At 42.2% G+C, this 16,765-nt stretch overlaps 1 protein-coding gene across 9 annotated transcripts in view; it reads left to right on the top strand.

Annotated features, from left to right (window-relative positions):
• The window catches only part of Gpatch2 (G-patch domain containing 2), a 210,976-nt gene that overhangs the window by 100,966 nt on the left and 93,245 nt on the right, over window positions 1–16,765 (top strand). For 6 of the 9 annotated variants that reach the window (XM_085687567.2, XM_085687566.2, XM_085687568.2 and 3 more), the window contains exons 7-8: window positions 6,201–6,240; window positions 12,117–12,187. The exons of the other annotated variants lie outside the window; for them this stretch is intronic. In XM_085687567.2, the coding sequence (XP_085543693.2) occupies window positions 6,201–6,240; window positions 12,117–12,187 (111 nt within the window). The remainder of the gene's footprint in view (window positions 1–6,200; window positions 6,241–12,116; window positions 12,188–16,765) is intronic. 9 annotated transcript variants of the gene reach the window in all.

Here is a 16,765-nt window from a genome sequence, read left to right as displayed (position 1 = left end):
AGTCAGGCTGAAGGAAGTGAGGCAGCCTCCTTCTGGAAGGTGTTACAGAGTTCTGTGCAGAGCAGCCATCTCCACTAGACAAGCCCCTCAAAGTCATGTTGAGCAGTTTGCATCTTAACAGGCTTTCCTTTTCAGATGTGTCATTTTAATGTCTTTGCCCTCTGAGTTATCAAAGCAGATGTTCTTTCTCCATTTTATTAGTGGTTTGACTTTTCCAAAGCCACACACTGTAACTCTGCTTGTCCAAAAATCAATTAGGAAACAATCCCTTAGGCATCTGTGATGTGACGTGCAAGCCCTGTGGGAATTCTTTAGGGGCTCCAGTTGTGTCAACTCCTCTATGGATGTAGAGGGATCCAGAGCTCACAGAATGAAGTCACATGTATTACTGCAGGGAGGACATTAATACTAATTTCACAGGTCTTTTTCTCTGCAAATTTGAATTTATGTTTAAGTCCTGAGAAAGATCTTTGTTTTTCCTTTTTTCATTATTAGTTTTTGTGTGTTGATGATATGTAGTCCACATGCTGAGATTAGAGGACAGTTTTGTGGAATAATTCCTCTTCGTTCACCCTTATGTTGGTTCCAGAGATTGAACTTAGAAAATGAAGCTTTCATATCAAGAACTTGACTTGCTCAGCCATCTTGCTACCCCCAGTGTTATTTTTGTTGATAAGGAACCTAGACTCCAAATATATAACATTTGCCAGAAGCTACCTGAGAGGTCCCAGAACTTGTTCCTAAACTTCTGTTCTTCCTTTTATCAAGCATTTCAAGCTAAACTTTTAAATTTTCATTAGTATTTTAATAAAGCTAATAAAGCTTTGAAAAAGCCTCTTATATATAATTTTAGAATTGACATCATAGAAAACTTTAATAGAGGAATATCTTAGTAGAGAAAAACATGACACTATAGTGGATCAAGCTCTGTCCGCCATCTCAAGCCATGCTTTTGAACACTCTTTCCAGGATACCTATGAGGGCTGCTCTCCGCAGACATGCAGCAGAAAACAAGATGGAAGCGACCACTGTGCTCATGGTATTCACAGACGTTACCTATCGGTATTGGACAATAGACAGTGGTCAGTGGGTAGGCACATACATGTGCAATTACATGGTAGTACATGTACATTGTTATATACTGAGCTCAGGGTTCTAATTCTTAAAATCTAACTGAATATCTATCAACCTAGAATAGCTGATAAATCTCTAAAATTCATCATTTGGTGGGGGATGCATTTCAAGCAAATAAAATGGCCTGTTCTGCGTCCAGTAATCTGGAAGGATTCTGTGGTAAATGAAGGACGTGAAGGCAGATTGTCATGTGGGAGCTGGGGAAGGTACAATCCAAGCCAGGGACACAGGTAAGGAGTTTGTCTTGATGAGTAGTGAAAAGTCACCTGAGCGTTTAGTTTCCTCTGTTCCGTTTGTTCATTTGGTATGATTGAGCTCTCTCTCTGTTTCCATAGTGACAGGTTAGCGCCCCCCCCCCCCCCTTCTTAGACTTTTTGCGCTGACATTTGAGGTAGTTGCAAAGGCTAAGTTCTTGGCCATATGACTTCTTGATGCTGGACCAAATTGCCTTAATAAATTTTGATACAGCTAGATTTGAACTCATGACTCTCCTGCCTTTGTCTCCTGAATGCTGGGATTATAAGCTTGTGACTGTTCAATAAAGGAACCAAATATGCAATATTCCTTTAAATATAAATAGATCTGGCTAATGGCTACTATATTGAACATTGGAGTGTGTGTGTGTTTATAGTCTCTCTCTCTCTCTCTCTCTCTCTCTCTCTCTCTCTCTCTCTCTCTCTCAGAAAAGGTGCTTCTGTGTCCAAAAGGACAAAACTTATTTCTAACACTCTGTATGAAAAGTACAGTTTATTGTGCTTTTTAACATTTCTCCAGTACATTCTACTGGAATCCTCAGTCAAAAATCTTGGTGCCGGCCTTGTCTTTTGCCCAGGAGTGATGTTAGTTGATGCCTATGAAATCCAATACATTGCTGCTACCTGCTGTGCAGCTCTGTGCTTAGGGAAAGGGATTGTGGAAGCATGAGAAGGAATTTATGCAGCGCTCAACATCTGCAGAGACCTGAAATGCAATCCCTTCCACTCTGTAGTTACAAGACTGCTCTGCTTGAACAGTGACTGCAGCTCAGGAGGAGGTGCAGACCTCTGCTTCCAGCAGAGCCTCCTGGACAAGGCAGGCTCTGTTTCTAGATGTGCCTAGCCTGTACCTGTGTCCCACAGGGAGAACTGAGCTTAGAGCTCACACCCAGCTCTTCTGCCTTGAGCAGACTGACCAACTGTGCCGCAGTCTCTCTCTATTCTACTTCTTTTTCTGTTAGACTTCTGCAAGCCTGCTCTGAAATCCTGACTCGAGTGCAAATCCGTGTCCATAAACATCACAGCATCTGCATTTTGGTTCAGGCACCCTTTGTTTAAGCTTCACTCCCAGTTGAAGGACACTACCACCATTTTCTGTCTTCTTTGGTGTGTGTGCTCATGCACAGCAGACAGTGTCAGTGAGCATTGACAGAGCAGTCTCTCCACCATGTCTCCTGGGACAGGGTCACTCATTGAACCTGAAGCCTTCTTATTTGGTTAGTTTGGATGGCCGGCTAGTCCAAGAGATGCCTTCCGTTCTGAGCCTCCTCAGTGATGAACTGGAAGCCAGTGTTGCCTGCTCAGCTCCTTGTGTGGGTTCTGGGGCTCAGACTCAGGAGGTCATGCTTGCACAGCATGCACTTTACAGCCACGTCATCTCCCCAGCTCCTGCCTGTTTTTTTTTCTTTTTGATACAATGTTATTAAAATTGTATCCTTATTGTTATCCTAGGCTCTGTGAGCACAGAAAGGGGAGAAACAACCCAGAAACACAATCCCAGCTCCTTCTTCATCAAAACTCATGATACTAAACTGGAGGCAATAAAGCAAAAGTTGAGTCATATTGCAGGGCTCATTGCTACTCCTTTGAGTGCCAGCCTTGGCACCCTGGTGAGCACTGGAGATTTGGTGAGGTTGTGGTGAGAACTGCTCAGCCAGACCTGTGTGTTGCCCTAGGTCATGCTCCCAGCAGTAAGCGTTTCCTAGATGGTGCAGTTGATCGGCTACTGCTTCTGATAGCTGATTCTACATTTCTCATGGCTGCCATTGCCATGATTGTTGCCCTTAATTCTGCCCCTCTCTCAAGGAACTCCAGTTTGCTCTACCAGGGTAAGTAAATACTTTGGTGTCTGAACCTGATTTCTTGAAAGGAGATAGATGTGAGCAAAAGTACTGGCGGTGTAGAAGAGGAAGCCTCTACCTCTGCCAGGGTGAGGGAACAGCCTGCTAAGGGAACAGCGTTCTGTTGACTCTCATTTCTGCAACAGTGGACAGAGAGGCCACCCTTTTCCTACTGCACCAATGCTCCATGAAGCTTCTTCCTTGCTACCTACCCCTCTTGCCCTTGTTCACAGGAGTCATACCCTTGGCTTCAGTTTCGTTTCTGTTAGTAGCCACAGGTGTGGTGGCTGGAAGAACATGGCTTCAGAATCACAACACTGACTTTTGAACTTCAACTGTTACTCACTTATGAAATCTTTGGCAAATCACTTCACCTCTCTGAACTTGTTTCTTTGTTTGCAAAGTGTCTACCCCTGAGAGTTTGGGGATTAATTGCTGTCTAGCTTGTGGGGTGCTCCTGAGACCTGCATGGAGATTTGTATGAACAGTAAATGCCAGCACTTGGCTCAGGGCTGCTCTCCACCTGACCAGAGCTTCACTGGCATGCTACTCAAATATGAAAGCACTTTCTTGGTTGCTCTGGAGCAACAGCACCCAAAGCTCCTGGGCTCTGGAATTTTGCTTCCTGCCAGCTCGCTCATTCCTCGTCACAGGCTTTGCTCATTAGGACTCATACCTTCCTCTGTTCCCCTTTCTCGCAGTTTCGGTTGTTAGAGGAAGTAACCCTTTTTTGTCCACAGCTGACTCTAGCACTTGTGTTTTAATCAGTTCTTTCCTCTTTCCTGGGGTTCTCCATTCACTCTTTCAATTTCAAAGTTTCCTCCACCTACACCGTTTATTCCCTGCTCCTCTCTTCCTTCCCTCCTAGAGGCCTGTTTACTTTTTCACATTCTCCTCCTTCACACTCACCTGTGCAGTATAATCTTGGTATCTCCCACCCCACCCCAAGTTAACTTCTCTGAAAGTCCCCCAGTGACCCTTCCAGACTCTGCCAAATTGTATTTCTTTGTACTCTAAATCCCAGGGTGGTTTCACTGGTCAAACCGCCTCTTAACAGTGTTTTCCGCTGCATGGAAAACTTATTTTTAAATCTTCTCACCCAAATCCAATGAAGGTAAAAACTATAAAAATGGTGAGAGAAGAGGGCGTAGTAGAAGCTTCAGTTCCAGACCCAGCTTCCAGATCTAGAAGGCAGCAACTAAATTGGCAGATAAGAAGGGTGTAAGTTCAGCAAGCACCACAGAAACCTCCCAAACTCCTTAGCTGATCAGTTACAATAAGGTGGGCTTTGGATACCTCTCGTTGCTGGGTGATAGAGATATGACTCTTCCTTGAAAGGAGGCTGAAGGGAATACAGAAAGGCAGCAAGAACACATCAGGGACACGACTAGAAGTGGGAGAAATAGAAGCAGCTCAGTGACAGGAAGTGGTCACTTTGTAATAGTGATAGAACATCTGACACTTATCTATCAGACTAAAATAGAGCATCAGGAGCTAGTGAAGAATAAATTTATGATACTAGGAAGTCAGTCATTAGCATATAAAATCATTTATATACCATCACTATGCTATATTCTTGAAAAATCTAGCATGTTTTTGAGAAGGAAAAAAGAAATGGCTCTGTTATTCTCCATGTGGCTTTGGAATTGAGAGAAGGCACAAATGACTGCTGTTTTTAATCCTTTTATGAGATGATTAACTAGAGTGTCCATTTGATCTTTAAATACTTTCCTTTAAAACAATCCACAGCAGATAGGAAATCTTGGTCAAGCTGTCAGTGGAACTCTCATTGAAAGTTTGCTTCCAGCTGGTAGCTAATCCAGACTCTGCACACTGATACCAGTGAAGTGGCCATTATCATGGCAGTGTGGGCTCTGTGCTACCAGGGAACATCACCAGTCATGACCTAGAGAAATGGAGATAAGCCCTGCTTCCATGGAGTCTGACCACTCCCAGCCAGCTACCCCAGAAGTCGGAGAATGCATAGCAGTCTTTGCGAACCCCCACGGATGTACCAGGCAATGCAAGTCTTCCTTGCCCTTCTGTAGCATGGTGTACTGACAGCACATTCTGGCAAGGGAATCCAGATCTCATGTCCATATCTGGAACTAAAGGTTTTCATGAGAATTGCTTATACATGTCATGTCTCTGAAGAAGTTATAGTTCATAATGATGCTATTGTTCTTCTAAAACTAAATAGCACTTAGAGTCTCTAGTATTCCCCAAATTATGTTTTCAATGTCTTCCTCAATTTCCTAGTCTTAGATGTTTTAACAGCCTTTATGTGGTGTGCTACTGGAGCACTGGACATGCAGCTACTAAGAACTCCCACTGACCAGTGTGGTGAGACTCAATGGAGTCTACGGGCAAAAGGGTCAGGCTTGGCAGTAGAGTAATGGGAGGCTTTGACTGTGCAGTCACCTGTGTTTTTCCTGTCGTGGAACTTGTTCTGACCCAAAATCCTGATTGCTGTAACTGTTAAAGTGTGGGCTATGGGTAGTCTAGGATTCATATCTGGAATTTTTTGTTTCGGTCCTTAGTGCAGAGCTGCAGAATAGGATATTCTTGTATTTTCAACTCTTTTTAAATAAGTCCAATAATCAAAAGGTCATAATTTGGCATAATGATGCTATAATTAAGTTGTGGCAAATGATAGCATTTGTAGATTTTATAACCAGAATTGATTTGTAAAATGAACACAGTCCCAGTAGTTTATGTTAACATAATTAAATGGAAATGTAATTCTAACTCCGTTTGCTTATTAAATTGAAAATTACTGGGTTATGAGCACTCTTACATTGCTGTCAAAATTGGTGTAAGTCTAGAATTACATGAAATATCCATTAAAATAAAGCATATTTAAGGTTCTATAGCTAGTATGAACAAATTCCTTAAAGCATATGCTAACTGTTGCTGGGAGAGCAAGTGCTTCTGGGGAGGGGCCAGCTAACAGCTCTTCTTCTCTCCACAGCCACTGGTTTAGCCCTGGGGCTAGGACAGAGCATGGCCAGGTAAGGAACCTTCTAATCCAGAAGGAGCAGTTTCCTTCAGTCTGTGTTCCTCTCCCCCGGGTAGGGAGTCAGCAGAGAGAGCAGCTTATTATACAAGGAGCTAATTGTGCTGGGGCTTTCTTCTGACCTCAGTGGGCACCTAAAAGTTCTCCTACTGCCGCTGTCCTCAGTCACACAGGTGACCTCTCTGGAACTGGTCACATGTAAGGCTTTACTACTAAATATCGCATGTGGTGGCATGTGTCTGTATGTAGTAGTTCAGTGCTTGGAAGATGAAACACCCTCATCCATGTAGTGCTGGAGGCCCTGGTCTGTATGAGCACAGAATTCCAAGTAAATTAAAACTGCATACGGTCAGGCAGTGCAGGCCGCCTTATTAAGTTGAGGAAGAGGCTGTGGTCTTCTAAGATTTGACACATTTCTAGGTGAGTGTTTTAAGCTATCTTTTTGATATACATGGTAGCACAGTGAGTAGCTGGACTGGCAGGAACTGGGCATTCACTTCAATCATCTTTACAGATGAAGAACTGTTCTGTTGCTCTTGACTGTATCAGCTGTCTTCTTTAAAATGTGCTAAGATTATTCAGAAGTTAAATTGTGATAAATCCTAAAACTTACAGTTTAGTGTTTGATTCCTTGTGAGGGCTTTTGCTCCTCTGAATGATAAGAGTTCTGTTTTAGGCAGGCAATCCATAAGGAAAGCACTGTCTGAAGGCTCACGGGAGGCTGAGGAGCTGTAACTGGGTGAGAACCACGTGCCTGGCATGTGAGAGACCCTGGGCTCGTTTTTGTACCGAGAGAAAGAGTGAATTTATCACTTATACCTTCTAAAGAGAAAAATTACCAATTCTTTTTCACTTTTTAGGTATCATAATCCTTTTGACTAATTTTTCTTTGACCTTTTACTTAAACTTCGGTGTGCATTTCACATTTTTGTCTTGACTAGATCAGTTATTAATTAGTAAATGTAGGTGATATTTTCATCTGTGGTAGTTCAGATCTGTAAGTAGACTCAAACACTTAATTTCTGAGTACTGAACCAGTGTTCTTAGAGGAAGTACAGAGTTAGTTTCTTTGAGCTACTGGTCCCAAGAGCTTTATCAGCCAATCATTTTTTGTAGCATGATTAAGAAAAACTGATAGACAGAAATTGGGGTTCAACCTGAAGGTCAGAAAAGCAAAACAGCCAGCCACTGGCTCTTACCTCTACCTCAGTCTGAACTGGCGATCCTGCCTCCAGGAATTCTCAGAATGAGACTCTGTGTGAGAGCTGTCTCCTCCTATTTTATATTCCTCTCTATGATTAAAGGCATGCACCATACTTCTCCATTTCTATTGCAAACTAGTGTGGCTACTGGGATTAAAGGTGCATGTCACCACTGCCTGGTCTATAAGACTTACCAGTGGGGCTGGTAAGTCTACCTGAGGAAGGCTTTTCTTGACAGGCATGTGTTTTCTTTACTAGCCTGTTACAGTCCTCTTGAGCATTACAGCAGTAGACACTATTCCTAAGGGCCACAGGAGTGCAAAAACATTGTATTCAAAAGGACACACACACTAGAACTGTTCACACTACGAGAGCCGTACAGGACAGAGTCATCTGAATGAGATGGCTCACCTCGAAGATTTGCTTTACCACTCAGTTATGTCTGCAAGTGACTGCCAGAGCACAGAAAGCACTGATGTGGGTGCTAAGATAATTTTCAGCCAGTGAATGAACACACAGTCAGGGAGTCTGCATGGTGAGGATCGGTTAGCGTGGCATCACAGTGCATAGTTATTTCTCAGTTCAACCTAAGCTGACCTAACTGTAGCACAAAGAACAGTTGGCAAATCCCAGATCCAAGTAATGCAATGCAAAACCATGAAGAGTTATAAAATTCTCCTCTGAATGTCGAATGAGAGACTTGCTTTGTGGTCGTCTTCTCTCTTATTCCAATGTAGCAACATAAACTAATGATAGTATTGACCCAGTCTCACTTACAATCCTCAGCTCACTACTTTGCCCACCTTCCCACTCCTTCTGTTCCTTATTGCTCTGTCTCGTTTCCATTTGCATGCTCTGTGCCATGCTCCTACCTGTGTCCCACTCAGGATGTAGCTTCCCTGCCCTCTGTTCTCTGCCAGATACTTGCTACCTTTACAAGAAGAGTTAGCAAAAAGCAGCCTTTTTTTTCCCACTATGACGCAGATGGTCTGACAGAGGCAATGACTCTTGGTAGTTGTGTGGGTAAGGAGAGGTCAAAGGACACTCAGTTGAAAGGAAAAGGGGATATCTCTGTGTATGTTTGTCTGTTAGTGTCTATATATGTATGTATCTGTGCCTGTTTTTCTGTGTATTTGTGTACCTATCTGTATGTGCTTTGTGTATATGTGTATCTATTAATGTGTATATGTGTATATGAGTGTGTGTCTATGTGTCTGTCTGCTTCTGTGTCTTTGTGTTTATGCACATGTCTATGTGTGTTCTTATACCTATTTTTGTCTACACTAATGTGTCTCTGTAGATGTGTGTGTGTGTGTGTGTGTGTGTGTATACACGAGTTTAGATTCTAAGGCGTTGCCTCCTTGAACGTCTTATGGCTTGACATTTTGCAAGTGTTTTAGTTTACAAGTGCCTTAATGAGTCATTGGTCATGGTTTAAATAGTACTCCATTTGCTCTTAATGTTGTGGATACTGAAAGGCCAAGTCTTAGGAGACTTGAAATGGCTTTACAGGTATTTCAGGCGTTCCTAAAGGGGAACCAGCAGAGATACTTCTGACCAGCCACACTTAATCTTCATCCACAGAAGAGAAAAACATGCAACTTTCTTTTGATCTGGGTTCCGTTTTGTTTGAATCAAAGCCATGAGCTACGAGTAACCCTCTCTTGTCTTCCTGGTTGATGCCATCAGCTCTAAGCTTGTGTGCCATGGTTTTACATGTTGCATTTGGTGCTGTGACTGCCCTCTTCTGGGCCGTTTTCTAGTGTACACCTGCAGGTGACAAACCAGGGAGTTGTACCTCTGTTTGGCCTAAGTTCCCGAATCTGAAATCCTGAGGTAAGGAGCACTTCACACCATATCCCGAAGCTCTGTTCTTAACCAAGAAGACATTGCTGAGTCATGACCCTAGGGTGACCTTGCCTGTGCCATTGATAGAAATCCCACAGAGCACGGAAGAGGCTATTAAAACTGGAGAGCGTCTCCGGGCAGGTGAGTGGCCCTTGCAGCTACAGCTGCTCTTACTGTGGGTTTTCAGTCTGCTGCTTATTTTCAGCCTCCAGACACAAGTGGCGTGTTTCTGCTCCAGCCTTTCTTCTAAGTGGTCTCCAAACATTTAGCTTCATGCATAACTTATGCATAACATAGCTCATGGCCCAGGCATCAAAATCTTTCTTATCTGAACTTCATTTCAAATGTTTGTTGACCTCGATTTGTGATGTGTGTGTGTGGTGGTGGGTTTTTTTTTTTTTTGGTAAACTGTGGTAGTTTCATGTTGAAGTCTTTGTGTGTATCAAGTGCATTGTTGCAGTAATTGTCTTTTTTATACACTACCCATTAAAACCATGAATTTGGGGATATTCAGAAGAGGTACAACACGGAGTCCAGAGTCAGTATCATCTCCTTTGTCCTCATCCTTCTGGTGGGCTGAAAACCTCCCAGACCAGATTGGTATAGTTGGTCATCAGAGTTGCAATTTAAAATCTACACTGTCGAACTTCGTTGTAATGTAGTTTATAGGTGTTTGAACTGCTTTCACACCAGCCCCAGGGAAACAGTCCCAGCAACTTTTATCTTAAAATGAGAAGTTAATTAACTACCATGAATCTAAGAGAAAGGAGGAGATTTTGTCATCTCACCTGAGCTATCTGTGTCGCAAATGTTCGTTTATATGAAGACATGAAGGCACTAGACTTAGAAATGTCAAAGCAATTAATTTTTTTATTTTCAGAACCAATTTAGCGTTCGTGGTATGAAGTGTTTCTAAATTGAAACTCTTTCAGATTAATGGACTTAAGATAAATGGTCACTATTTTCTTTAAGTAGCAATAATGAGGTATGGCTTTAGCTACATATCATGTACCAAATCTCATGTCCTATTTCATTGCCTCATTTATTCGTTCATTCGTTCATTCATTCAACAAATATTTATTGAGCACTAAAAATGTTCCAGAACAGTACTAAGCCCTGGAGATGCTGAAAAATTGAAAAACTGAAGCAAAGAGCCACTGTGAGCAAGGGCACAGTCCATATCCCCAGTAAAATGTTCAGTATGGTGGGATATATAGGAGTAGAGAGACGAGACTGTGGGCAGGAGGGAGCCCAGCAAGGTGTTCATGGAGAGGTGTCATCAAATTAGGAAGGGCCATGATGGCCTGACGCAAGATTTTGAATTTTATTTCAAGCATAATAAAATTAGATTATTTAAGAAAAGTCATATTGACTACAGCTCAGAGTGGATTGGATCAGAGCAAGATTGCAGACAGGGAGACCATTTAGGAGACTGTGACAAGTGAGAAAAACCACGGTCTGGACTAGGAGGGTGGTGATCCAAGTGGAAATAAGCCAGTACTTAAGAGGAATTTGTGTAGCTACAGCTTCCCTGGATCCTGGGTCTGAACCAAAGTCTGGGCCATCTAGAGGGTGATCAGATTAGCATCCAGTCCTCAGTGATGTTGTGGAGCTGTTTGGAACAGTTAACAGTTACCCTTCAGAAGTTACTGGTACTCTCCGCCATACAAAGGACAGCCAGACAGCCAGGTTCCTTAACTGTGACCATCACAACTGCTGTTCCCAGGCCATGTTCTCAGCACTATCGGTGTCTCACAGTGCTGCCTAAGCATTTCCCTGGTTCATCTTTAACACCATGGCCTGGCAGTTAATTGTCACCAATATCTCTGTTATGGGTGGAGGCTAGACCATAGAACAGTAAAGGACCCTGCCTGAGTTCGCAATGGCTCTGTCGTTAAAACAAAGAGGCTCGAGTGTGGAGCACAAGTCTGTCCCATGTTAGTGCCCATAAGCTTCTTTCTTTGCTTGGGTTGATTTTTGATAGAAATGTATTTGTGAGACTAGCCTTGCATATATGTAATCATGTCTAAAAGTAAATTAAGCTATGCTTTGAGTGAACACATGGTGAAGAGAATTGGCTGTTTTTTTTTCCTCATCTTCATTATTTCTAGTTAATTTAGAGTAAAGCAGCGATGAAGAGATATGGATGGCTAGACATTCGGAGGAAGTGCATGTGTATATATCTCAAAGGCAGTCATGTTTTAGAGAACACTTTTCTATTTTCTACTATGGCAGGCTGTTGCGTACATAAGAAACAGTATCAGCTTTTTTATATCGGCCTCAAAATTATCACAGCTGAACCTGACAGTTACAGCCTGTTAGATAGCAGAAGGTGTTGTCACTGCAGCAGATCACAGCCGAACCTGACTGTTAGACAGTAGAGGGTGTTGTCAGTGCAGCAGATCACAGCCGAACCTGACAGTTACAGCCTGTTAGACAATGGAGGGTGTTGTCACTGCAGCAGATCACAGCCGAACCTGACTGTTAGACAGTAGAGGGTGTTGTCAGTGCAGCAGATCACAGCTGAACCTGACAGTTACAGCCTGTTAGACAGCAGAGGGTGTTGTCACTCAGCAGTAGGGAACACACCTGAGCTCTAGTCTTGGCATTCCAGGTCATGTGCTAACTGTCACTGCAGTTGTCAAGCATAGATTACCCCCTGGCTGGCATTTTTGCACCAATGACAGTGGTATCATTAGCAGAGAAAGTCATACCATTGGGCATACCAGTGTCCCTTCGATTACAAAGTGCTTTCCTCATTATAAACTAATATAACAGAAATATTTTTGTTTCTACAACTTTGTCTTGACACTTTTTATAGCATCAGCTCCTGAGAGATAACCGAGCGGAGAGGGGACACAAGAAAAACTGCTCCGTGAAAACAGCCAGCAGGTAAGCACTCAGGACTCTCTCCATTCTCACGGGCTCAGTGCCCTTCAGTACAACCAAGAAGCCTGGTGAATTGTGGATTATTTATCAGAACTTGTTTCAGGGTTTCCAGTGATGAAGATGAAGATGCCATTTTGGTTATATTCTTTAATAAAGATGCTGTTTTGGTTATATTCTTTTTTCATAAAGATGCCATTGGTTATATTATTTTATAAAGATGCCAGTTTGGTTATATTCTTTAAAAAGATGTCATGTGGGTATAGTCTTTTAAAGCTGGCAAAATGTAAGGTAATAGTTTTTTTTTTTTTCTAAAAGTGCTTTTAGGGTCCTTTTCATCTTAAGTTACATAAATGGTCTGTTTGTCTTCTTTTCTAATGTGGAGGATTTTCTGCAGTTTGCTTTTGACAGTGTGTTTTCAAATGTGCTTCTGGTGTTTCTGATGATTTCATTTTCACTTAGACACCAGTGGCTTTCCTTCTTGCCTGATTATTGATCAGAATGACTGCCAGATCTACTCAGGGCAGTGCAGGCTCCCTTGGGGAGAGTCATTGGCCTGTGGACATGGTGATTGTCTTGATCATGTTATTTGATTGGGAAGTTCCAGCTGAAAGTGGATAATATCAGTCCTTGGGTTTAGAACCTCACTTCATGAAAAAGAAGAAAATGAGTTCAGCACAAATTTTAATTCTTTGCTCTTGACTATGGTGTGACCAGCTGCTTCAGGTTCCTATTGTCTAGATTTATCACTATTGACGACTGAACTCGTGACTCAAGTAACCTTTTCACTTTTGGTTGTGACTCAAGTAACCCTTTCCCTTCTGGTTGTCTTTGCTGGGTGTTCGGCACAAACACAGGTGTGAGGCCAAGACCAAGAGACCGACTTTCTTGAGTCATCCCAAACAGAGCACAGCTGGCCTCAGGAGTCGGGAAGAGTTCTCCCTTTCAGTCTTTCTGTTCCACAAAAAAAAAAAAAAAAAAAAGGTGTAAACTGATTGGATGAGGCAGAATTAACCATCATACCTTGGACTTAAGAAGTATTTCTCAGAAACCTAAAGCTTTATCTGTAAAAGAACAAATGCAAAATGAGACCTTTATCAGACCTGAGAACTATTCTTCCCAAGACCTCATGAGGATGGCAAGGTACTCCACTGACTGGGATGAAATAAAAAAGACTCGACTATAGAGCGGGTATGACGTTTAGCCCATCAGTAGAGTATGTGTTTAATATCACTGGGCCTGGGGTCTGTCTGCCAGCATCACTATGTAGACATAAGAAAGGATGACTCCCCATTTCCTTCATTTCTTTGCTCATTCTAAGAAGTGACCTGTGTACTGTCATCAGACAGTGTCTTCTGTGTCACTTCATGTGTCTTCCTCTCTCTAGGCCACGTAAGTACAATGCCTTTGCTTCACTGTACCACAAACATTCTTGGCACCTTGGGTGTCTACAGTAGGTGCTCAGAATAGCTGTAGAATGAGTTGAAAGCTAAGCCTAAGGAGTGGATATACTCATGTTTGTTCTGGGATTAGCATGCCTGACTGCAGCCCAGTGTCCATGCTCTAGTTGGGTGATTCTGAGCAAATATTGAAGTTTTCTCTTGTTCCCATGTATAAAATGCAAAAGGAGCAGCGTCCACTCTGTAGCATTATTCTATAGATAGACAAACACGCCTGTAAGGTCTCAAGCACTGGCTTCTGTAACTCTCATATTGCCATTGCCTTTCTTACCTACCTGCATGTTTTCTACATGTTTGCTGAATTGTATTTTTCAGTCATATTATTTTCACACAGTTAACAGTATTAAATTCTCTGTAAGAAAAATAGTGTACAGAAGGGCCCATCGCCATCCTGTCCTGTTCTCTGTAATTACTCTCCGAACACTTCAACTTTTAGCTCTTCCTTTTGCTCTTGGCCTCAGTGTAGCCATATTGCATAATTTCATGACCACTTCCTTAGCTTTTACAGTTCACACTGCACACGGACTCTCCTTTGACTGTGATCCCCACGTCCCCATACATACCCATGCCTGCTTCTTCATCTTTTTCTCCTCACTATCTGTTGTCATTAAGAGAATATGCATGTCGCTGTTAACCATTTGTGTATAACTTTCGCTTGTGGTGGTCATGGTTCTGCTTACCACTTGCTTTATTTCCTATTTTTTTTTTTTTTGCCCCAGTTCATCAATAATCTGACCCTGGAATTGTAGCTGCTGGTTTGTTGTCCTGCTGGCATCCCCCTTGGCTGTCTATTTTCAGTTTTGTTCTGTACTGTCAGCCAGGCCTGATGTGTGACATGTGCAGCATCCTTATTCCTCATTGGCCCCAGCAGACTTTTTCACCTGTCTCCCATAGAGTTCTGTTCTCAGGATCCCATGGCATTATTTTCTTTGAGCTCTCAGGGCAGGACAGCAGGTTGTTCAATCAGAGAGATTTTGTGTGTCTGCAAATGCCTTTATAGTTTTATCACATTGCTCAGTTTTCCTGAAAATTGAACTCTGATTTGGAGGTCATTTTTCCTTAGAATTTTCATGCCCCCCACCATCTTTAAGTTTTTAGTAATTGCATTTCTTGCTTCTAGCTTCAATATTTAGGGTATTGGAGAACCTTTAGTTCCCCATTTTTAAGCCCTTCTCTCTCTCTCCCTCCCCATCTCCCATCCCTGCTTATTTATCACATACATATATGACATTTCTATGTTAAAATACATAATTATACAACCTATACAGCCATGCAACAGGTACAAATACAAACATAAGCTATGTTCTTAGAACACTGCTGGTCAGTTTTCTCGATATTTTAACCCAAATCTTTAAATGATTCTTTAAAACTTCTGTACTCTTATTTCCAGACCACCTTTTTGAGCATTATCGCATATTTCCTCTTTGTCTTGATTAATGGCTGTGCTATGTGTCCTTTTTGCCCTGGTGCCATAGGCTGTATTCGGTACAGGGCAACTTGGAAAGGTGAAATAAGATTGAAGCTTCAATTTTGTTCTGAATCTTATTAAATGCAACATGAAAATCTTCACCTTCCAATTCATATATATTATTCTACATTCCTCTCCTGAAACCCATTTTCTTTCTTAGTATTTTAATATTATCTTGACTTTTCTTAACCCTTTTGGATGAGTGACTGCACTTGCCTTTTTCAACTTGGGGAAAAACATAAAGGTTGGAGAAGAGAACAGTATTGCACCGAGTCATTGCATCGGGGACCATTTACTCCCAGAATATCCCAAGCAAGTGCAGAGGCGTGAGTTCCTAGGTGCTCTGCTGGAGTGAGTCAAGGCTGAGATGCTGACGTGTTTGACTGTAGCACACCCTTAAAGTGGGCTTTGTTCACAGATGCTCTGAGCACACGACCGAGCGCTGTGAAGGAGTGTAGCACAGCTCTTCCGGGCACCTTGGGGAATTTAAGAATCTTCCTAGCAGAGCTTCAGTTATATCTTTACCAATGCTACTAACTACAGAACATCGAGTGGTAGGTTTCTGGGTATCTGCTTCATACTCTTTCCTCTCCTACTTTAATGTTTTGCGCTCTTTACATTAATGTAAATATAGCAGTATTGTCTGTCTACTAACATGAGGCAGTGCTGTATCTAACATACACAGAGAAGAAAGACAGTATATAAGATCTCCTTAAACACACCCCATTTTAATATTTTCAGTCACTTGCTCATTTGCTTTTAAGAGAGGGTCTCACACTTTAGAACAGGCTGGCCTCAAACTCTCAGTCATTCTCATACAGTTTCTGTTGTGTTCTATGAACTATCCTGTATGTCTGCATGTTCGTTCATCAAAGTGAGAGACTTCTGAATTTCATACCTTGCCTCAATACTTCTGGCATCTCTGCCCTGCTTACTTACCATTCGCAATGCTTGTCATATAATATATCATCCTGTTATGTCCCAGTGGTTATTAATAAAATAAAAACAGGCTGCATTAGCACTTACACTTACTATAAATGAAATTATAGACTCACTGATTGCCCGTATAGTTGATGTCATTCCTCTAACCTGCCTGTCAGCTCGTTGCTTCATGTTGTTTCTCAGAGAGCCCTGTCACACAGCAGACGTGTTCACAGTGAGTAATGAGAACCCTTTCCTTATAGCGTCGCCCTTGGGTGCTCATTGGGTGGTTTCCTCAGGATTTTCCCTGCAGTGGTTAAAGCTGCACAGCCTTCCAGTGTTTTTCTATGTTGCTTATCTTTTACTGATTCTTCTCATTCTTTAGGTCTTATGGCCATAACATAGGACTTTGGTTTTCTTTGAGGTAAAGGGTGTTGTTTGTTCTTGGAGACCGTCACAGTGTTTTGCCCAGGTAGACCTCCAGCTCCTGGGTGCACACTCTGCTCACTAAGCACTGTGTGGCTCGGACTCCAGGTCCACTCTCCCAGCTGTCACTGTAGAGTTCTGTTTTCCAGCCATTCTCTGTTGCTTCCGTGTTTACTCTCCGTTTCCTACCATGAATTTCACTCTAATTTTGCTGTATTTTTTTTTCTTGTCTAATGTTTAATGAGAACCAGGTTTTTGTGCCATTGGGTCATTTTTAGTTACCTCAAAATCTTTCAGAATATAAGCGGA

The sequence above is a fragment of the Myodes glareolus genome, chromosome 5, assembly GCF_982192425.1.
Source record: "Myodes glareolus chromosome 5, mMyoGla1.1, whole genome shotgun sequence".
NCBI lineage: Eukaryota > Metazoa > Chordata > Mammalia > Rodentia > Cricetidae > Myodes > Myodes glareolus.
This window is presented reverse-complemented; position numbering and strand designations above follow the sequence as displayed.